We start from the raw sequence: 24,170 nt of genomic DNA, 5'->3' as shown, positions 1-24,170 counted from the left end.
CAGGAGCACGACCCCTGGCCCACTGCTGCAAATTCTTGTGAATTCATGAATGCCACCAACACAAACACACACACCACGGGTACACGTTCTAGACCCCGTCAAAAAAAAATTGGGCCACCAATCAGCTCCGGTGCTAACCAAAACACCCCGCTTTTTATCAAAACTCTATTTCTCCATTGGTCTATTGTGAGTGAAAGAATTCCGCTCTTCCACAAGGAGAACACCGGCACACAAAGTAGTTCCGCCCAGTGCCAGGAACCACCGTGACAATGTGTGCCCCCTGAGACCAATGTGTTTATGCTTGTTCCCTGCCAATGCCTGCTGCGAGGGCCTAGCAGATCCCACAACAATAAAGTGTTACAAAACTCGCGTCAAAACCAGACCTGCATTGAAAAAAATCAAAAGACTGACCACCAACGTCAGATTGGTTGGCCTTGCCGTGGTGGTCCACTTTCATGTTTTCCATAACCCCGCCGAAAATGGCCACACTGACCCTCCACCATGAATACACTTTTTAAATTAGATCATGCATCAAAACATCTTACTAAATGCCTCAAAGAAACAGCACCCAAAACCCCACAGTAATTTAGAAAAATATTCTTTCCTACTTGAATATCTCTCCGAACATAGTTTCAAAGAAAAGAATCATCAATCCCGCCCAAAAAATTCTGCAAACATTTGCATCCAACCAGAAAGCATCCCAAGAGCACTACACGTACTCCCATTGCTAAACTTTTCAAATGTGTATATACACATTATTTTCCGGGAACCACTGTCAGTAGTGCAGTGTGGGCTGACAATGTTTATCTAGAGCGCACATCCTACCAATAAAGGATTTGCATCAATGAACCATAAATACAAGTTCCAACCGAATCACACATGGGCACAAATATTACCTCAATTGCAGACAGCTTACCTCCCTGCAAGCCATCAGCCAAAGGGTCCGCGCCGAAGGGGGCCGGACCCACCCGTCCAAAGGACAAAACAAACATGAAAACCTGCTGTCCCCGATCCCAAACAATATTCCCTGGGCTTCCGGCCTATAGGAATTCTACACCCCTGCTTACATCTCTCCTACAGCGTGGAATGACTTCCCACTCACCATTAGATTCTCCTCCTCTCTTCCCAAATTCTTCAAGTAGCCGAAAACCTAGCTTTTCAGTTAATCAACCTACAATAGGCATGGCAAGGTACACATGCTCAGAGCCAGGACACCCATGCAAGTGATATTGTGCTTCACTAATACACAACATATTATATATCTACCTGAGTTACCAAAGGTAAGTAAACTGGTAATCTGACAGTCACTTCTAACTGCAGTTTCCTTGCCTTTAGAATAGGTACACTTATAGACTAGTACCTCACAAAATGGGGAGGGTCTGCTAAGTACTGAGCAGATACAAAAGACTATAATTGGACCAGGCAGCAGTGTTTTATGAACTTGAGCAGAGACGCACATATCACAGTCTGCATATTTCCACAACAGGCAACCGTCTTGTCAGTGCCATCATGGAGACACGATGGAGGAGGAATGAGGCTCAACGGCCTTCTAGAGATTCCTCCTTAACCAGTGTGCAGCAGATTTTAATGCAGAGAACCATCCACTTAACAGAGTGCTTCTGCATCACTCTGCCTTCCTTGGTCCAGGTGAAATCAACAAAAAGCGAATTATCCACACAATGATCTCTCGTATAGCCAGTGAAGAAAATCAATGCTGGTTGACCTCATCCTCTCTTTCATGGGGTGTGGCAGTCTGTAAATTGTTGGCAGGTGATGGCTTGATCAACATGGAAGTGTAATATCGCCTTTGGCAGGAAGGCAACCTGAATCTTCAGAACAAATCTGTCAAGAAAGAAAGTGCTGCAGGTTGCACAGACAGCACTTGTGGCTCACTAATGTGTGGTGAAGAAGTGATACCAGTAAGAAAATCTGCCTTGGTTAACAGAAAACAGCAACTGTGCACAGAACCCAAATCTCAATGGTGCACCACATTCAATCAAACCAAAAAGTCCAACTCATCAGCACCACTCCATCCGTATCCTCTCCTTATTCTTCTTTTCTTTTAAAATTAGAACACATTCATAACAGCTACAGCCAATGCGTTTCGTCCTCAAGACAGGACTTCTTCAGGGATATATATATATATATTTTTTTAATTCAAATCGATTCCAATCCATTATAATCAGGGAAGAAGTTGCATTGTAGACAACATGTTACCTACACTGAAAAACAGCACCTGAATACTGCAACCAAGACCCGGTTAGTAAAAGTAATGTAGCCACTGGGAAAAAAGAACAAGGTGGGTGGCCCCACTCCACCTCTTCCTGGATCTGACTGCACAGATGGGCCTGGCTAAATAACACAAAGAGAAGATACAAATGGAACAACACTGATGAACTGGACCCTCCAACCTGATTGAATGCGGTGCACCACCGAGACCCGAGTCTTGCACAGTCCCTTCCTAAAGGCTTTCACTTTGGCGGCAGGTACTGTGATGTGTGCACGCACCAGTAAGACTTGAGCTTATGACTTTTTCTGTTATAAAGTAAGTGGCAGGGGTTAGGTGCATGCAGTATAGTCCACTGCCACCTACGTTATTAGTGCTCAACTGTGCACAGACTCGAATGGTGTTCAAATAAGCAGAGTAGACTTAGGTTTTACTGAGACAGGACAGAACGGACTGGAGGAACCATATATGGCAGTCCCTCAAGAAAACACATCATAACCAGTGATTTAAAGATAGGGTTTATCGGGCAAACCTAAAATGGTCTGACAATTAACTGTGATGTGCCCCAGACCACGGAACAAACTTTTCGCAGCACCAGACACAGATGGACTTTGTCGAGAGGTCTCTGGATATAGGAATGACCTCTACTACTCCCAGAAGCAAGCCAAAAGGATTTGACTGTCACCACTCCATCTGTAACACCAAGAGAAGTAGGCTGCAGAGATTCAAGTGTAGGCATCAACCTCTTACTGAGACAGGAGGTCTTCCTGAAAGGATAGCCAAATCGGAGGATAAATGTTCAGGCGCTCCAGATGTCACATTCGCCTGATCCATAACTTGGGCCTGGTCTAATCTTACATTTCTCAGCACTCCAGGCAATAGAGAATGTGGTAGAAACGAACACAGGCGACCAGTGTTCTATCGCAGAAAAAATGTGTCTCACAATTACCTTTTAGAGGAAACTCCAATATGCAGAAGCTCTGAAAATGGGTGTACGACAGTAACGAACATCTCTAACCAAAGAATTTTACACTGATCAAAGATGACCTGTGCCAACTCAGGATGGAGATGGTGCTTGTAGTTTGCCAGGCAAATAACGCTCAACTCTTTATCTAGTGTTCTCAGAACCTGCTAGGTGGCCAGTTAACAAAAATATATTTGCCTGGTTCAGTCACCTTCAGAGACTTTGTTCTGCCTGGCAGAGGATCTCCACCCGACCTTGCTTGCGGCAGCAGCACACAGCAGTTGTGCTGTCTTGCCTGTCATAGGTAGGAAAGCTTTTGTTGACAGTCAGATCACTGGAAGCATCAAAAAGCTGACAAGAAATTAAATAGTGTGTGCACCGCCTTTGGTATTTGTCAAGGCACACTTCTAAATGGGAGTGCTTAGCACAGATATGGTCAGTAGGACAGTTGCAAACATATGCCACCTCTTTGCAGAGCACAGTCGGTGAGCTTCCTGGTGGTTTCCTTGTGGCTGCGTACACATCCATACTATAGTATGGGCACAAAGAAAGTGTTCCACTCATTAGCATGAGGTGATGCCCTCAATTCTTAGGGAACGCCATGATTCTGTTCTGGTGTGATCTGTATTACAGAAGGAACAGCGCAAATGCAGCATCTATCAAGGGAATATCCTGTTTAGGGCTCAGATCCTCAGCTCATTGAAGGAAAACAGTTAAGGAGATCAAGAGTTCAGCCATCAATCAGCGATGATATGCAATGAACTGCGGCAAGTCCGCTTGAGCAGTCATCCCTATGTTATCCCTATTCTCTAAAGATGAGTCACGAACAATGCCATAGAAAACAGTGAGTTCCACACCCACTGTGAATCATAGATGCCTGCGGCAGCAGGGCAACTGCAGGACACAGGGATGTCACCCGACGCCCGAGTGATTTTCTCTGGGGTCAAGGGCAACACGTCTCCACGTCCACCCTGTCCCCGGGACAAGCAGGCACAACGCCCCGCGGCACAAACCATCCGGCTGCCAATCTACACAGAAGGGAACCGTCTGCATTTGAGATATATGTGTATGAAGCTGGCTCTGTATACTATATCAAAATAAGATACAGTGTGCACACAGTCTAGGGGTTCCCCAGAGGCTTAACAGAGGCTAAAGTAGAGAATACTAACGCTCTCTTTTGTAGTAGTGTGGTCGAGCAGTTAGGCTTATCAGAGGGTAGTGCAAAGCACGTGTAGTAAATAGACAATAGAAGAAGCACACACTTAACTCCTGACCAATGGTTTAAATATAGCAAAAATATCTTTCCTTAATTATTTTTAGAACCACAACATTCAAGTTGCAGATAAGTACTTCAATTGATTCGTATTTCACACATATCAACAGTACTTTGTTTGAAATCGATAAGTTATACAGTTCTTGAAATATTGGCAATAATCTGGGTGGGCATTTGCTTAGAATCGCCTGGGGATCCTCTCTAGCTGGTTGGGCCACCTGGACACGGGTCTTGGGTGCAGAGCGGTTAGGGATCACATATTCAGAGTGACTCATTGGTTGCTGTTTTCTTCTTGGGCAGGGCTGCTGTCCATGGGAGTTCTTGGTCCTTTTGGGTGCAGGGCAGTATCTGGAGCTTGTCAGAGGTTGCTGGTCCAGCTGGATGCATTCTGTTCTTTTGCAGGTTCTTTGAAGCAGGAGACAGTCTGGTAGGCTTGGGGCCAAAGCAGTTGACGTCTTCCTTCTCTGTGAGGGGTTTCAGCTAATTAGTCCTTGTCAGGTCGCCAGGAATATGGTGAGCTGGGTTCAAGAAGTCTATTAAATCGTAGATTTAGGGGCGTTTTAAGGGTTAGAGGGCAGTAGCCAAAGGCTACTGTCCCAGAGGGTGGCTACACCCTCCTTGTGCCCACTCCCTTGGGGAGGGTGACACAAACCTAATCCTATTGGTCCCTGTCCTCCAAACCAAGATGGAGGATTCAGCAGGGAGGGGGTCACCTCAGTTCTGGACACCCTAGGGGTGGTCCTGGCTCGGGTTGTCGCTCCTACCTGATTTCCCTAATTTTACCGACAGACTTGCCACCAAAAGTGGGGCTGTGTCCCTGGGGGGAAAAGGGTTTTGGAGAATTGGGGGGGGGCAGCTTCAGTAGCTGGAGTGGCCTAGGACACTGTAATCCGAGGCTTGAGCCATTGAAGCTCACCATCAGATGTTACAGTTCCTGTAGGGGGGATGTGAAGCACCTCCACCCAGTGCAAGCTGGGTTTCTGGTCACAGAGTGCACAAAGGCACTCACCCCAGGGGGTCAGAAACACGTCTCAGTGGCAGGTTGGCACAGACCAGTCAGTCCTGCACTGGATTGGGTAAAATACAGGGGGTATATCTAAGATGCCCTCTGTGTGCATTTTTTAAATAAATCCCACACTGGCACCGGTGTAGGTTTATTGTGCTGAGAAGTTTGATACCAAACTTCACAGTATTCAGTGTAGCCGTTATGTAACTGTGGAGTTCGTTTTGACAAACTCTCAGACCATATACTTAATATGGCCACACTACACTTACAATGCCTAAGAATGGACTTAGACACTGTAAAGACATACTGCTAATGCAGCTATGCCTTCACCTGTGGTGTAGTACGCCCTGCCTTACGGCAGTAAGGCCTGTTAGAGGGGTGACTTATCTATGCCACAGGCAGTGGCTGGTGGGCATGGCACACACAGGCTGCAAGGCAGTGTACATGTACTGGGTGAGGGGTCCCTTAGGGTGGCATAATACATGCTGCAGCCCTTAGAGACCTTCCCTGGTCACAGGGCCCTTAGTACCATGGGTACCCTTTACAAGGGGCTTAACTGTGCCAGGGCTGTGCCAACTGTGGAAACAAAGGAACAGTTTTTGGGAAAGAACGCTGGTGATGGGGCCTGGTTACCAGGATCCCAGCACATTTTCAATCAAAATTGGTATCAACACTAGGTAAAAAGAAGGAGGGGGTGGGGGGCGGACATGTGCGCAGTTCAGTGGTAATGTCTTTTTTTCTGTGACACCTTCTTCTTTGACTTCTCTGTTGGGGCTGCTTATGAAGGTGATTTTCACTAAACTGCCCTCCATTGAATTAGGAAATGAACCCAGGTCAGCAAAAAGAAGCACTGGATGAAAATGCTCTCAACCGACCACGTGGCCTACCTGCCACATAGAAAATTATACAATTCACGTAAAATATTGTTTTTGGATGGAAAACAACGCGGAGGCTTTGTATTGTTTTGAGTATATGTTATATTTATGTTGCTAATTTTATTTTTAAATTGTGTATTATTGGAGTGCGCCGTCATAGATCTGTTTCGCGACTATGGATTCCGTATCTGTTCTATTTCCTCAAATGTGATTGTGTGTGCTAAGAATCTGAAGATTGGCTGAGTGCTATTTTTTTTATTTTTTACAGAAAGCCCGTCTAGCCCGCATCAGGGTGGCTAAAACAGGAAGCTCCACGGCTTACCTGCACAGCAAACGGAACGGACTCTTGAACGAAGCATTGGAGTTAACGGTGAGCTAGCAGTCCCTCTTTTGTCTCGACTACATTAACTCAACTGATGCATCTGGTGCTGATTTAAACATTAAAAATGTTCATGAAGCATGCATACATGTTTACAACGTCTACATTTTTTAATTCGTTCTGTAAGAAGTATTAATTCTGTTGTTCCTCTTAGATAGAAATTAGGTTTTCTGTAGGTCTCTTTCTTAGTCTGCTGTTTCATTAATATGTATAGTATTTATTTCATGGGTAGGTGGACGGGGAGAAGGTTTAATAAAAAAACAGATTTCGTCGCACTTGAGTTCTTTATCTATTACGTTCTATTTCTCTGACAGGATGTATGTTTGTCTTTCCGATATATTCTCCTGTTTTCGTAATTACTGAAAAGACACTCGTTTTTCATGCAGTTGGTACAAATGAAATCTCAATCAAAGTGTTACTAAAAGTCAAAAGCACGTTCTCAAGATTTAAGATTTTTGCTCCAAACTTCAGGAAAAAAATGAGGTTGCATGAAGTCAGAACCAATTTATCTCCTAGTTGGCACAGTCTGTTCTCAGGTTATATAATTGTTTCTCAAAAGAAACTAGTTATTTCTAATTGAGGCCCGTTCACTGCAATCAGTTGAACGAGATGCCGCCTATAACCATACTAAAGAGCACACTGTTAATTACTTGTCATATCTGCAAAAATGCTATTTATTTGTTAGACAAGCAAAGTTCAATCGATTGTGCCGGTTTAAAAGACGAACAGTGTCTGAAGTATATTTCCGGAGCAGTGTTATGTTTCTGTAGTTAACTTATAAAGTACTCAAAATATATGCAATCAAAATGTGGTCAACGCAGTCAGACATCTATCACTGTTAGAAACAATGCAAAACATAGACGAGACACTTCACTGCACTACAAACTATAACGAGGCAGGCGCCCCTGTACAGGAACAGTCAAAATACAGCGGCTACAATATAATTTTGGGAAACAGCCAAGGTACACTGCTGGTCCTTAAAGGCAAGACCTCTAAGGTCAGCCAAATTGTGGTCTTTCATGTTGCACAGCTCATTTGCTAGCGCGGAACCTAGTACCTAGTAAATAAAAAGTCTCAAAATAATACAGATAACATGCATTTTTTGTTTGTTTTGAGCTGTCCTAAACTGAATACCATTCTGATTAGCGGGAATTTATGCTGCACCATGAATGCATTCACCTTACGGATGTAATCTATGCCCACTGAACTCCCCACCAGGAAAATGTATTCTACAGTATCATGCTTTATGTATAGGAGAGCTTTATACAATACGTTAGAATTGATTGAATTCGAAAGAAACCGCGTTTAATGCTTATGCCGACTGTGTCACCAACTTCAATTCCATATATTTTACTTTCTCTTCAATTATTTTTTGTTGTCGTAGAGTCATTACATGTATGTAGACAGACATAGACACCTATATATATTATGGGCTCTCCTTAATCTCTAACATTGTTTTCCCTTCAACTAATATTAGTTGCTAGGCATGCTTTAGCTCCAAGATAGTTAAGGTAGTAGTAAAATGTAGTAAAGGTTAACAGTTCACCTTATAGGAAAATCAGTTTTTACACCCTTGTAACGTTGGTCCTTGTGAGAAATTAGGTTGTTGGTTGAGTGAGGGAAACCCCTACTCAAGCAACATCCACAATATGAGGCAATGTGTAAAGTATATATGCAGCACACAAACAACCACTCCTGGTGGCCCACCTCCCTAGGCCCGCACCCACCCCCGCAAACCACGCACGCAACCTCGGCATCATCCTTGACCCCTCCCTCTCCATGACACAGCAAATCAATGCTCTAACCTCCTCCTGCTTCCACACACTCCGCACTCTAAAAAAATCCTTCAAATGGATTCCCCCAGAAACCAGAAAGACAGTCACCCACGCACTCATCAGCAGCAGACTGGACTACGGTAACGCCCTCTACGCCGGCACCACACTCAAACTCAAACGCAAACTCCAGAGAATCCAGAACACAGCCGCACGCCTCATCCTTGGCCTGCCCCGCCACAAACGAATCTCACCACACCTCAAATCCCTTCACTGGCTCCCCATAGACAAGAGAATCACATTCAAGATCCTCATCCACGCACACAAATCCCTCCACAACACCGGCCCAACCTACCTCAACGAAAGAGTTAACTTCCACACTCCCACACGCAACCTCCGATCAGCCGACCTCGCCCTAGCCACAGTCCCCCGCATCCAACGCACCACCACAGGAGGCAGGTCCTTCTCCTACCTCGCCCCCAAAACCTGGAACTCTCCCTCCCCACCGACCTTCGCAAAACCAAAGACCTCCTGGTCTTCAGAAAGAACCTCAAGACATGGTTGTTCGATCAGTGACCCTCCTTGCCCCCCCTTATCCCCCCCACGCCTTGAGACCCTCACGTGTGAGTAGCGCGCTCTACAATTTTTTTTAATTGATTGATTGATTGAACCACAGAGGTAAAACACAACACAAGAAAAATTCCACAGCATTTTAGGAAAATAAAGTGAAATGTAATACCAAAACAACAAAAATCCATTCAGTAGAATTGGAGTTATGCAATTTTAGAGCTTTAGAGAATAATAGCACTAAAAGGAGCAAAGCGCCAACTGAGAGTATCTGGTCCAGTTGGACTGGAATAAAATCACAATTTCAGTCTGACAGTGATGGAGCACAGACTGGACACGAGACCAAGATAGAGCCACTGGGAACTGTACCTTATTTCCATGGTGCTCAGTCTGCGTAGTATTGCTTTGATAGGCTCACATCATTTGGGATTGGTTTTGATGAAGCTTTGTGGCAAGGGTTTACATCCGTCAGCATCAGTTCTGAGGATCTGTGCACTGAGGCTTTGCATTGCTTTGCATTGGTTGAGAAGAGGCTGGCAGCTGTTTGGTGAGACTTCACAGAGCTTTGTGTCACTCGGCATCAATTCAGAGGAGGCTGGCAGCTGCACGGCAACAAATTGTGGGGCTTCGCGTCACCCTGCATCGCCTCTGGAAAAGCTTACAGTTGTGCGGCAAAGCTTTGTAGTGTTTGTTTCCCTTCACACTGGATTTGGTGGAACCTTCAATTAGCCTAGAAGAAGGTTCATCTGATGTTAGCCAAAGGCCCAGGACATGGAGAGGCACTGTTTGGATATCAGGAACTTACTCCAGCAGAGACCAGCAAGGCTCAGGAAGATCCAGTTGGAGACTTAGGCAGGTCAGTACAGCAGGGCATCTAGGCAGTTGCAGGGAGGCCTCTGGAGCTTGTTGGATCCCTATCAGAACAGGAGGATAGTCAGCTGGCTCTTGGAGTCACTCAGACTGGGATTAAGGGAGCTGGTCTAGTCTTCCTTCTCAGACAGCAGGACAGGCGTCAGGCAGCAGGGCAGTCCTCTGGCAGCAGGGCAGTCCTTCTTCTCTAGTATCCACAGATTTAGGAGCATACTGAAGAGTTGGTCTGAGGGTCTATTATTTATACCTGGTGCTAGCTTTGAGGGGGGAGAAGCTTCTAGGCATCCCCTATATCAGGTTCTGCAACTTCCTTTCTTTTCCTGCCCTGGGTCCAAGAAATATGGGGTGACTATAGATTAGCAGGAAGTTTGTGAGTGTGGTGGGGCAGTGCCTTTGACGTGCTAGTGTGGTAAGGGATAGCCCCACCCCCACCCATCTACTGAGGATGGCTTATCCTGCCAAATCCAAGCCCCCCCTTTGTGATACTGTCAGGGAGGAATACACAAAGACCAACTGCCAACTACACCTAGTCATGTGGCCCAGAATACAGGCTGCAGGCAACAAACAGTCAGAAAAAGAAAAGAAAATGACATTGTCACATTTGCGACTTAAAATCAGGCTTTAACATTAAAAAGGGTATTAAATTATAGTTTTTTAGAGAACAAACTCAATATTCTTACCTACTCCCAATCAGAAGCTATCATTTACTAAATGTAATAAGGCAACCCTACATTATCCTATGGGATAGGTGCACCTCACAGTAATGAAAAACAAATTTGTGTATTTTTTACTACCAGCACATGTGAAACATAAATATATATGTCCATTTTTTTTTTAGATGCGATGCACCATGCTCTAGTGACTGTTTAGGGCCTACCCAAGGTGTGACATATGCATTAAAAAGGACGTTCTAGGCTTGGATAAGGGGTTATTTTGCCAAGTCAAATTGGCAGTTTAAAACTGCGCAGAGTCTGCAGTGGCAGGAGTGGGACATGTTTAAAAAGGTTACTTATGTGAATGGCATTATAGGTGCTGCAGACACATTAGCAGCATTTAATTAACAGGCCCAGGGTACATGTAGTACCATTTTACTGCGGAAATATAAGTAAACTAATTGTGCTGATTGAGTGTAAGACAATTTTACAATGTTTTAGGAAGTGAGCACAAGCACTTAAGCACACGTTTAGCAGTGGTAAAGGGCATGGAGTCCTCAAGCCAACAAAAAAATTCAGCAAAACAGGAGTGAAGGCTAAACATTTGGGGAAAGACCACCCTAAGTTTTACAGATCTAACACCCCTCTTCAACAAGTTGCACCAAAGATAGGAGAAAAAGAGGTAAAGGGTCAAAGGTAAGGTCCATAACATGCTAAATCTGTTGCAAGTTTCTATCAATTGTTCAAAGGTTATAAGGGGATTGATCCCAAAGCCTGTCATTCTCATTGTAATGGTTGGAGGGGCTCCCATGCAAACATTAGTTGTGTATACAACAGGAACACTTATCAAAAGTTACTAATGTTTTGGTACTTATTCCTTTCTCTTTTGAAGCCTTTTTTGGTTTGGTCAGTAGTTCCTGAGATAGAAGACAAAATGTGTATCGGTTATGCAAATTTAGTTTTTTGCTCACAATTTCTGAATAAAATACAAGAACACCACTGTAAACAATATATTGTGTAATGCATATTTCATTTAGGCACATGCATTGTAGACTCTAACACATCCCCCACCCTTCTAATTTAAATGAAAAAACGTGGTAATGGGGAAAAAAAGAATGAAAAATGAAGCAGCAGAGCAGAATATCCAAAGCTAACATGCATAGAAATTTGAACATTATATATTAGGTACCTAAAAAATGAACCTCCAGAGACTGGTGGCCCATGAAAGAATTAATTTATTGTCTCCCTGGCTTGTCTGTAGGGAGGGTTTCTTTTCTCACATCTATGCTCTTGTTTAAGTGCTAGATAAGGGTACATTAAACCAACAACCTGCCTTGCCCAAGGCAGGGCTTTATTTTTTTTACCTTGGTGTTAAAAACCCTTTCCAACAATGCCATAATGCAGGGAGGGTCTCTTGGCCCTTTTAACCCCTTATCATTATTGCCAAAGTGTGGGGAGAGAATTATTTGCCTCCTGACCGTGTTCAAAGATAGAAGTGCCACCCCTGTACTCCCACCTTGTCTATGCATTGTCAAAGTGTGAGTGGTCCATTTCTCCAACTTCCCAAGCCTTGCCCAAAGACGAGGGGGATATAGCTTAAAAAAAGAAAACAAAAATAGGAAGAGACAGCTATCAGTTGACACTGCATCCTTCTCACAGTTGTGAAGAGGGTGTAGAGGCAGTTGGTAGGTGAAACACTCTTTTGTGGCTCACAGCATGTTGCGGGCCATAGAGCAGCAGTCATCTACAACTGCACCAGCAAACTTTTCAACCTCTGTGAGTTGCCGTTCTGCACCCAGGCCCACAAAATGCTGAAGACTACAGAGGAGGATAGCTGCATACACTCCTCTCAGTTCGAAACAGAATGCAGAGGCGAGACAGGTGGCAGCTGGCAGCTGTTTCCATCCCTCTTTTTCTAACCCCCTAAACACCACCATACCCTTTGGGAGAACAGGGCCATGGGAGACTCACACAAAGCCTGCTGCCCTTGGGCAATATGGGGACAATAAATATACCCTCTAACATCCATATGAAAGGCAGGGGTGTGGGGGAAACACAATACCATCACCCTTGGGCAAGTCAGCAGTCGTAATTAAAATGTACCCCATAACCCTTGGACAGGGTAGGTGGTTTAAGTTTCCTAATGATGGCAGCCCTTGGTCAAGATGTGGGTTGTGTTAGACCATCCTCTAATGAAAACGTCTTTTTAGATTCCTCCCAAAGTAAGAAAAAACTCCTGTCCCTGGACACAATGGGTAGGGTGAAAGGAAACTTATCCATTCATCCCCCCTAGGGCAAGGTGGGCAGGGTTTGCAGTAAAATTGTCAGCCACTGTAAATAAATAGAATGAAAAATGCTGTGGCTACGGTAAGTGTACTAGAAGCAGGGGAAATGAGGCATCATCCTGGTAAAGTAGAGAGGAGTATTTAAGAGTATGGGGGCATAAGTAAGGAGATTTTAAAGTTAAGGGAAGAGTAGCATAAAGGGGTAGTAAGGGGTTCACAAGATTCAGAGATTGGTAGCATTAAGGGTTTTATTGTTTTTTTTAGCATTCATGGAAGGGTAGCAATAAGGAGTAGTTTAGGTTTTAAGGGTTTAGGGATGGGATCGTATAAGGGTACGAAGATGTTTTTAGAGTACAGTTAGATAAGTTAAAGAATGCATGTAATAAACACAACCATTACAATTTGACATTCTTGAAATTGTCACAGGTAATAATGAAGAAGACAATATTAATACCTAGAAAATTTTAACTCATCTTGTATGTCAATATTTCATTACATGCAACTGGTGAGAATTACCTGTAACAATTTAAATTCCAAAAATGTTGCATTTTAAAAGCCGTTTTTATCAAATGGCAAAAGAGTTCTACTCTACAAGTAAAAAACTTTTTTAACACAGCTAATGCTGCCATTTTCTAAAACAAGCATCACAGAAGAAATAAATAAACCATCTGACCCACCTGTGGACGACCACAATGCCATACATCAATTCTTCATTGAAAAATAACAAAATCAGAAATCACTATAACAGTATCAAACAAATGCTGACCTCTCTATCCATACCACATTTCAATATAAGCAGTAAACCATATTCAAAATATTTATCATCTCAGACCACATACAGTTGCCCACAGCCCTGAAAACCACCCATGTTATGAATATATTATGTTACAATTAACCTTACTAATGTGACTTCCTCAAGGTGTGTTTAAGCTACTCCTCAACGTAAGTTATTCCTCTCCTGCACAAGTTATCTTTCTTGAGATGCTCAAACTAAGACAGACCTGCCACCTCCTATGAAACCCAATCTGAGTCCAAAAGTCGGGCAAGTTACAGAACCACCACTCATGTTTCATTTTACCTACCTTCCATTTGTCAGAAAAATAACTGAGATGAAAGGGGTCTTGCAAGTACAAGACCAAATTGATAACAACAACCTTCTAAATAATTACAGGACTGCCTTTGTGTAATATTCTGTAGGCATTATTGTAGCATATCAATAAATGTCATCCAAGTACTGGATGATGCTATTAACAAGAACGGCAATGGAGAACTCTTTCTCCTGGTTCCACTGGAACCTACATTGAGCTTTAACACCATCTTTCATTGGTTCTGATGGATGTCCTCTTGCCTTACATGGGCTTCTAAGGATTGGTACGTCAGTAGATCACTTCCAAACTCTTCAGGTATGGATCAGCCCAAGCAGCCACTTCTAGATACTGGTAGCTTTCAATGTTCCTGTGCTACACCACAGTCCAGACATCTATCCAATAGTGTTCATGATGTAGATGGTGCCAACTGGAGGCCTCAAGGTTAACAAAAGATTAAACATAGTTTTAGCTAAAAGGCTCCTTGATGATACACTGTCTAACACAATACCTCAAACTGCATCAAATATGGCTGTCTGGCATACGTCTTACACCTAAGCTTACCAAAACAATACTTATCCTTGGCACCAACAACAGTACAGAAACCCACTCTAGGACTGACTCATCCGTATAAATCTTTGCAAAGTCGCACCCAAATGCAGAGGCTTAGCTATCAATTGTGCAACAGATGTAGTGGCATTAGGACCTTTGGGTGTGAAGTGCCCAAACAGTACTGTCTTCATGTTTCCACCACCTTAGTTCATGGGATAGAGATATCTAAGAATGAATTTAAGCATGTAAAATTGCTATTAGCAACTTGTCACTTGTACATAGAGATATCTGCCACTATGGTGATCACAATATAGGAAAGTAAAAGGAAAGTTTTTAAAATGTATTATTTTAAATACACATTTGTAATATTTTAAAAAACATAAATCGAAAATACATTAAAATATTTACTATTAGCATAGAATCAATCACATAACATGTTACAGCACATCAACTCATTACATACATGTAATGTGTATTAAATAACACATTTATTGAAATACATGTATTTAATTTACAAATAATAGTTCTTAAAGAATAATTAAACAAATGCCACCCACAGTAGTATTTTTTATTTGTACTTAATATGTAATATATAGTATTAAAGGTAATTTATTCAGTTAATTTCAAATGTATTTTAATTTTTTAGCAAACATTTAAAAGTTGCATTTCATTTTATTTTTACATTAAGTTTATTATCACATTTTTAAAAACTGACCAGAACTCCTTATCCTCAGCTGATACAATCCAACCTCATTCCCTCTCTCCTGACTTGTGACTTGTGACAAATGCCACCCACAGCAGAATTTTTATTTTTACTTATTATGTATGAATAGTGTTAAAGGTAATATATTCAATTCATGTCAAATGTATTTTAATTTTTTAGCAAACATTTAAAAGTTGAATTTAATTTTATTTTTACATTAAGTTTATTATCACATTTTTAAAAACTGAACAGAACTCCTTATCGTCAGCTCATACAATACAACCCCATTCCCTCTCTCCTGACTTCTGGAACTAGACACTCCCCCAAAACTGTTTTGCCTCCTCTAACCTCTAAGTCACATTGTAATCTATACCAGACACATTCCGCTTAGACTACTAATGGAAGGATCGAGGAATTAGGAACGTAGTAAGGTTTGGCCCAAGGATCTTATTTGACTGCCCTAAGTGGTTTCAGTTATATCGAAAACATTACCACTGTTTGGAATCCAGGAACTGACAGACAGAAAAATATGAAACAGAATGTGTATCTTTCCTTGTGCATAGTTCATAAACATATTTTTAATATTCCTAGAACTGCACAATTTTAATGTGGCACTTCCTCTCAGCTTTGACATAAAAAAGGAATACAATGCAGAAGCACCTACTAATAATAAGCAATAAAACCTCTGTGAACCTACACAGCAAACTCACTTTTAAAAAAGGTTGTTCCTGCAAAGTATTCAGGTATTTTAAAAGGTAAAGGTTGTCTTTCATGGAATGCAAGAAATAAAAACAAAGGTCTAGTAAATTGTAAGCCCAGGGCCAACCACACAATGAAAAAATGCATTTGCTGCAACTCCCCATTGAAAAATGTCATACTCAAGGGTTTTAGCTAAATCTATTTTATTAAAAAATAGGTTGTTAAAAAATTTGGCCAAGTATCAGAGTCATCAACTGTTGAGCTAGGGAACCTTTCACCTGATCCCTTTCAACAAAACAGTATGACCTTCAGTTAACCATTTTACATCCCTGTGCTTTGCTGTGCTCAGGCTCTGCTAAAGTGGATAGGATCAGACACGAGAAATGCATCGGAAGGGCTTGCTTCTAAATTTTGGGGTAGGTTTGTAATTTTCACAGGTGATAAGCAAAAAGTTATATTTATGAATTGTGATTTGTCAGAGAATGATCTACAATGTAATTATGTATATATAATTTCTTCTAAGAGATTATTTTTCTAAAAGTGTAAATATCAACAGCAAGAGTCATCATGCTCATAAATAGACTAATTACAGATATTTAGTGAAACATAAATCCAGAAACTATGCTTTGTCAATTTTACAGCTTTCTTTGATATGTTATTAAGTTTTTAACAGTATCTTTAATTTGTTTTGGCCAATGGCCTCAAAGGTACAAAATCATCAACAAAGAATAAAAATCTACCATAAATATTTAAAAGTCTTATAAAATAGCACAGAGTAAAAATAATGAACACTCATCTTCCATAACAATAGAATAGAATGTCCACATATAATCAATGGACCAATCGTAAAATTATTTCAACATCCATAGATTAAAAAATAAAAATAAGATGAAAATAAAACATGCTCAATGAAATAACCAATCCCTACCCATCATACATCATCCATGCGATGGCAACCAATGGCAATAACACAGATAGGGCCCTAGGCCTGATTGATTATCATGGAAGCAACCTCTTTCAATCTGCATCTCCACATATGTAGTAAAAACCAGAAAACAGCAAATACAATTGAATGTTGTGTATTCAATGTAAGTATTCTAAGCTCTATTCTAAAGTCTCTAACACCCAATTTGTTAAATATCGTGAGGATCCAAGCCCTCCTATAGGCGTGATACTGGGGACAAAAGAATATATGTTTTACAGATTCTTTAGGCTCAGGGCAAAAGGGGCAGCTCATCTCTGCTACAGGGGTAGAACATTGCCACTTCACTGTGAATGACCGGACACAGACCAGCAGTGTCCAAATCCGGAACTTAATATACAGTACTCTTGCAGCTGGGGGTTCAATAATATCCATGTACTCCTCCAGATAGTGAGAATCCTTGAATTCTAAAAAAGTCAAAGTTAAGGAACCCACTCTCTCATGCATATGTAGCCCTTCATCAATCCATCTCCAGTACTTCCCCTTTAGCATAGACTTAGATACCCGACATGCAGATTCCGGGTCCACCCATAAGTGCTCACAACCATTCTCAGACAGGCATTGTTTTATATATCCCAGTCATGGAATTCTAGCAGTTCCAGGGAGCATTAGGATAATCTAAGCCCAACCGAAAAGGTGCCAGTTCTACAGTGGACCAAATCCTCCTCCAGAATAACTTGAATGCCACAGTCTAACCAAAGTGGGACAAGGGGGGTACTGATTGGCGTATTGATAAGGAGACAGAAAAGGCGATTCTCCACCAACTCCAGAGCATTCATATTACCATGCTCCCAAAGTTCCTCACCATATAGCACCCTGCCTAGAGGTTGCAAATTATAAATTCGTAACGCAAGCGTCAACAGGCGAAAACTAGAACCAAGGATTGCCCTCAAAATAACATCTGTATAGTGCTCCAACTCATTGAGGGTGTACCCCAGATATTCAAAGGTATGAACCCTCTCTAGCAAACACCATGTAACCTAGGATGGGACTGAGTAGACTGGCAAGGGTTTAAAACCACATACTTGATTTTGCTTAGGTTAATCTCCATGCCCCTCTGTCCGCAGAAGGCTCCAAACTGGTCCATCAAATTCTGGATACCCATAGGTGACGTCGATATCAGTAAGGTGTCATCCTCAAACAAGAGATCAAGTACCCTCCAACCAGCCAAACTCAGGGCATCGTTCCAAGAAGGACACCAAGGCCCTCATTCTGACCTTGGCGGGCGGCGGAGGCCGCCCGCCAAAGTCCCGCCGTCAGGTTACCGTTCCGCGGTCGAAAGACCGCGGCGGTAATTCTGACTTTCCCGCTGGGCTGGCGGGCGGTCTCGTTCAGACCGCCAGCCAGCCCAGCGGGAAAGAGGCTTCCACGATGAAGCCGGCTCGGAATCGAGCCGGCGGAGTGGAAGCTGTGCGACGGGTGCAGTTGCACCCGTCGCGTATTTCACTGTCTGCGCAGCAGACAGTGAAATACATGTAGGGGCCCTCTTACGGGGGCCCCTGCAATGCCCATGCCAGTGGCATGGGCACTGCAGGGGCCCCCAGGGGCCCCGCGACCCCCCCTACCGCCATCCGGATCTCGGCGGTCCGACCGCCGGGATCTGGATGGCGGTAGGGGGGGTCAGAATCCCCGCGGCGGTGCAGCAAGCTGCGCCGCCGCGGAGGATTCAATGGGGCCGCGGTACACTGGCGGGACCCCGCCAGTGGTGCCGGTCCGACCGCGGCTTTACCGCCGCGGTCGGAATCCCCATTGAAGCACCGCCGGCTTGTCGGCGGTGCTCCCGCGGTCCTCCGCCCTGGCGGTCAAAGACCGCCAGGGTCAGAATGAGGGCCCAAGTCATTAATAAATAACAAAAATAGGTTTGAAGCTAACACACACCCCTGTCACACACTCAGCAACACTGGGATGAGGTCAGTCAATTCCCCAGTAGGACCACACCTAACTTGGGCATAATTGTTCTCATAGAGCCTTCTAAAAATATCGACAAGATATTTTGGCACACCGAAATTAATCAAAACTTTTTGCAGTGCCTCTCTATTTGCACAAGATAGAATGCTGACCAGATGTCAAAACTGCGCACACAGACACTGGAGTGGCATGTCTGAGCCATGTTTTCAAGGATACATTATGTAAAAAATGTCCGCCCTCTATCACAACATGTTTCCAGTGCAACTGTAAAACTTGATCAGTGGCACTCGTCTCTGATCTAAACCCAGTTTGAAGGTGAGTAAGCACATCTACGTCCTCCATCCAAGCTTGGACTCAGCCCAATAAAATACGACTAAACAGTTTCTGCGAGCTATCAATTAAACCAATAGGCCGATAGTTAGATGGAAGGGACTTTGAGCCCTTTTTGTTGTAAACTGGAGTAACTTCGGGCCCGCACAGGTCCTTGGCATAGGAAGCCCATTCATAATGACATTAAAGAACAGGCAAACGCAGGGACCTCATATCTCTTTCTCTGGCTGAAATATGTCCCCTGGGACCTTATCCAGGCCAGGTGCTTTCCCAGGTGTAATCCACTCGATGGTTTTAACAACCTTACTAACAGTAATGGGGCAGGTAAGACCAACTGGCTGACTAGATGTGTCCTCCACAAGATCTAAAATAGCACCAGACCCATCACATCCGGGATCGTTCACATAAAGACTTGAGAAATGGTCAACCCTGGCGGAAGCCAAAATATTATTAGAGGGTTAGGCAGTAAAATATGGGCTCCTTTTAGCCAATGTTTACCAAAAGGCAGAATGATCTTTTCCTTTTGCTGCTTGAAGAAGAGCATCCCAATAGGCCCCTTCATAGTCTCATTTGGCCTTAGCTGTTGTTGCCTTATTAGAAGCTATAGCTTCCTGAAAAAGAATATCATATACTACGAATTGGAAAAATAAGAGTCTTAATATGCTGAATTTAAATAACGCCTCTTTCAGTACTATAGACTAATAGGCTGCTTAAAGATGAAGCTAGACTCACACCTGCTCAGTGCTAAGATTACGCTCCCCCTCCAACCACCTTGTGTGATAGCGGCTTTACAAATGGGAAAAGGATGATATAAAATAACACAAAGAAAATTACAAGTTAATGCAATATAAATTATGGTGCCTAGCACCACAAAATAAATCTGTATTTTTTAGTGGATCACTCATTCTACTATGCCTCAAATATTTCTCCCTAATGAAGATCTAGCAGAAGAATGATTTCTGCTATATTTTCTCTGCTCAAGGATAGATGTAGAGTCTGAGAGTCAAATTTATTTTAGTCACTGCCAACATCAGCAACAGGAAGATATAGTGAGATTCTGTGGCCAGAACAGTGAGAACGAGGTGTAGGGAAGGGAGCTTAGTAATGCTGGTTGATTCAAGTTTTGTCTTAGGCAGTGAGAAAGCACAACACACAAGGCTTCATAATGAGTGTCTTGTAAAATTCTGACACCCATGCATATCACTATTTGTTGCACCCATTTTGTTTTTATTCCTATGTAGGGTACCTGAATAATAAAATTAACTCCTTTGGGTATACCCTAAAATCTTTTTACAGTTTGTTTCTCTGGACACCTGCTTCAAATTCAGTAGTGATTTATATAAGAACTTTAGATTCCCATTGAGTCCGCCCTGGGGGTATTACCCTACCAGGATGCGCATAGGCGCCAATGATGAAACATACCACTATTCACCTTTGTGTCTACTCCAAAATCTTTTGGGCTTCCTTCAGGAGCTCTGTTAATCTAGTTTCCCATTGGTGTTTACTCCCATGAAGGCCTCGACATTGATGGGATTCTGCTCGGTGTCAGTCCCAGTGAAGCCCTCAATGTTCAGACTTAGATACTTTTCTGGATGTCGGAGCTCCTTCAGCTTTGCAAAGTAGCAATCTGAGGCTGACAGGTGATTCAACATCGGCAGCTGGAGCCTCAGTAGAGAATGTGCCTGGCAGAAAGTTGCCAAACTGTTTCTAAGTCTCAGATCTTGTAGTTTGAGGACAGAAGGTGTACAATCTATCACCAACCACAGGATCAGGTTCTGGGGGGCACCCCATAAGGGTTAAGACTCACTCAAACACAGTCAAGCAGCAGGGTCCAGGACTGGTCCAGTTGGGACTGGTCAGCTGGGCAGCTCGAGGGAAAGGCCTCTGGAAGCTTGTTGTATCCCTGTAGTTCAAATAGGAGGTCAATCAACTGACGCTTGGAGCCACTTCTTGGACCAATGGTTCAAGGGAAATAGGTATAGTTTTTCTTCAGGTTTCACATAGCAGGGTAGTCTTTCTTCTGATCTTCACAGGTCCACAATTGTTCTTAGGGGGGTACAGGGGATGCCATATGTATACCCAGTGCCAGCTTGTGGGTGGTGAAAACTCCCAGACAGCCCCTAGCCATTGGGGTAAAAGTTCCCAGGTGTGACCCTACTCACTTCTGCAGCTCTTCCTGTGTGTGTTACTAGAAACTATCCCATAGTGCCCCCCCCTCTACCTAAATCCAGCATGGTAGAATTTTTTTTCCCCTGGTCAGACCCAGAAGTGTGACAATTGGCAGGCCCTCCCTTGTGATCACTTCAAACCAGTTCTGGGGCAGCTCCCACGGGGTTTGGAGTTAACCTGGCTACCAAACCACAATAGAGACGGGCCTAGGTGTGTGTTGCATCTACCAGAGACAGGATTGACATTCTTTGAAGCTCAGGAAGTGGCTGAGCATAGCCCCCATGGCCATCATGCTCAAGGAAGAAAAACACTTCTCAACACCTAAACCCCTTGTGCACTATCTGGAATCAATCCTCATCTCACCACAAGGGACAGCAGTCAGGTTATATTGGATACTGGCAGAAAGGTCCCTTTTGGCTTGCCCACGAAAATGACAACTTTCTAAAAGTGTAGTTTTCAAAATAAGAATATAAACTCCAACTTGATTATTAAGTTACATTTTAAATCATTATTATGAGTCCTTAAACCGTTTTTCTAGTTTTTATAGTGTAACCCAGTTTTTAGAGCATCAGCCTAGCCACAGTGAAGGACGTCTTGGGATACATTAAATGTGCATGTCCTGCTTTTTAAACACCATGCCCTCTTCCCTAATGGGTATTAAGAGCCTATGTATCTATTGGGAGACTTATAAGCATACAAAAGGAAGGTTTAGATCTGTCACAAGGTTTGTTTTGTGATGTTGAAATGGCAATTTTAAAACTGCACACCCAGGCTGCAGGAGCAGGCCTGCTGACATGTAAATTAACTGTGCCAGTTAGATATATGCCAGTTTTGCCAGGCTAAAAAGGGAAAGCAGAAGCACTTTACCACTGGTTAGTAAAATTAAAGTGTGCAGAGTCCTACTGCCAACAAGAACAGGATCAACAAAAGGAAAAAAATCTGGTCATTTCCACCAATAAAGATACATAGTTTTTGGTCCAGTAACTACAACAATCCACGAGTTAAGCCCCATTTTCAGGGCAAAACTCGTAATTTTTGTTATTAATTACTTACGATGAATATCGACCACCAGAGTATTGTCACTTATTCGGTGTGATAAATAGCAAGCGATTACGAAGGAGTAGTGGTCGAGGCCATAGTGGGAGGCGATTTTGCACACCTTTCTGGTTGCAAATTGAGACTCAGCAGCACATGCTGAGGAAGGAAGGAACAAAATGTAAGTGTTACCTCATAACTTGTGTGCTGTTGGCCTTCGTTCCTGTTAGAAATGGGGTCCTGGGTTGGCAGTCAGGTTACCTCCTATCCAAGCAAGGACCCTCACTCTAGTCAGGGTAAAGGAGAATCACACTTAGTTAACCCCTGCTTACCCCCTTGGTAGCTTGGCACGAGCAGGTAGGCTTAACTTCAGAGACAATGTGTTAAGTATTTGTATCAACACACACAGTAACACATTGAACCACTACAAAAGGACAAAACACAGGTTTAGAAAAATATTAAATATTTTATCTAAATAAATAAAGACCAAATGCAATAAAAATCCAAAATATACAGTTAAAAATACGAATTTGCACTTAAAAGCAAGAAAACAGTGATCTGAGGTGAAAACACTGCAAGTTGGCAAAACACAATGTCGTTCACAGAGTCGGTCGACCCTCAGCAACCGTACCTTTAGAACAAGTGGAAAACAGGCCAGTGCACGGAGTTGGGGAGAGCAGCATCGTTGGCTCCAATGCAGTGTCTATTCTGGTGCCACGGGTCAGAAGGACTGTGGCGTCGGGTCCTTTCTACAGGGCGGAGGAGGTGAGGCAGCATCGGATGCGAAGTCGCTCCCCTGGTTCCAGCAGATGCGAAGTCCGGCGGAGTTATAATGCTTTGGGACAACCTCACGGGGTCGCAATGACCTCACAGGGCCACAGGCACTGCAATTGTTTCAGATCATCACAGACGTTGGACTTATGACACTCCGGTGTCAGCGAAGTCAGGCAGGGTCAGTGATTGCATGGCCATGAGGCCTACAGGGTCGTCTGACTTTTATGAGATCCACGGCCTCGGGGCAGCCGGCGTCGCGTTACTGGGGTAACGGCGTCAGCTCACATGGTTGTCAATTTGCACTCAGCAAGGTCCACAGCCTCGGAGCAAGCAGCATTGCGGTTACGTGCTGCGGCGTCCTTTACAAAGCTCTTCTCCAGGCATAGGTTCCTCTTGAATCCTTGAAGTGATCTAACGTCTGGGGTTGGGGGTGCTCTTCTTATACCCCTTTCTGCTTTTGAAGTAGGCCTACTTCAAAGTAAAGTCTCAGTTGTCTGGAAAATCCTTTCTTGTCCAGGCCAGGCCACAGCCACACACCAGGAGGTTGGAGACTGCATTGTGAGAGGGTAGGCACAGCCAAGCTAAGTGTGAATGCCCACTACTCCCTTCCCCTCTAGCATAGATGGCTCATTAGAATATGCGAGCTACACCCCAGTCTCCTTTTCTGTCACTGTCTAGACAGAGGTGCAAGCAGCCCAACTGTCAAACTGACCCAGACAAGGATTCCACAAAACACACAGAGTCACAGAATGGTATAAGCAGGATAATGCCTACTTTCTAAAAGTGGAATGTTCCAACACCAAATCTAAAAACCAACTTTACTAAAAGATGTATTTTTAAATTGTGAGTTCAGAGACCCTAAACTCCACATGTCCATCTGCTCCCAAAGTTAATCCACACTTTAATCAGATTTTAATCAGATTAAAGGCAGCCCCATGTTTACCTATCAGACAGATAGGCCTTGCATCAGGGAAAAACGAATTTGGCAGTATTTCACTGTCAGGACATGTAAAACACATAAGTACCTGTCCCACCTTTTACATACACTGCACGCTGCCCCTG

General features: G+C 43.3%; 1 protein-coding gene across 3 annotated transcripts in view; it reads left to right on the top strand.

The window, feature by feature from the left end:
• KCND3 (potassium voltage-gated channel subfamily D member 3) overlaps positions 1–24,170 on the top strand; it is a 933,785-nt gene that overhangs the window by 820,765 nt on the left and 88,850 nt on the right. For all 3 annotated transcript variants that reach the window (XM_069238665.1, XM_069238663.1, XM_069238662.1), the window contains exon 4: positions 6,614–6,715. In XM_069238665.1, coding sequence (XP_069094766.1) covers positions 6,614–6,715 — 102 coding nt within the window. The remainder of the gene's footprint in view (positions 1–6,613; positions 6,716–24,170) is intronic.

This window comes from Pleurodeles waltl, chromosome 6, assembly GCF_031143425.1.
Source record: "Pleurodeles waltl isolate 20211129_DDA chromosome 6, aPleWal1.hap1.20221129, whole genome shotgun sequence".
Lineage (NCBI taxonomy): Eukaryota > Metazoa > Chordata > Amphibia > Caudata > Salamandridae > Pleurodeles > Pleurodeles waltl.
The sequence above is the reverse complement of the archived record's forward strand: the minus strand, read 5'-3'. Positions and strand labels throughout refer to the sequence as shown.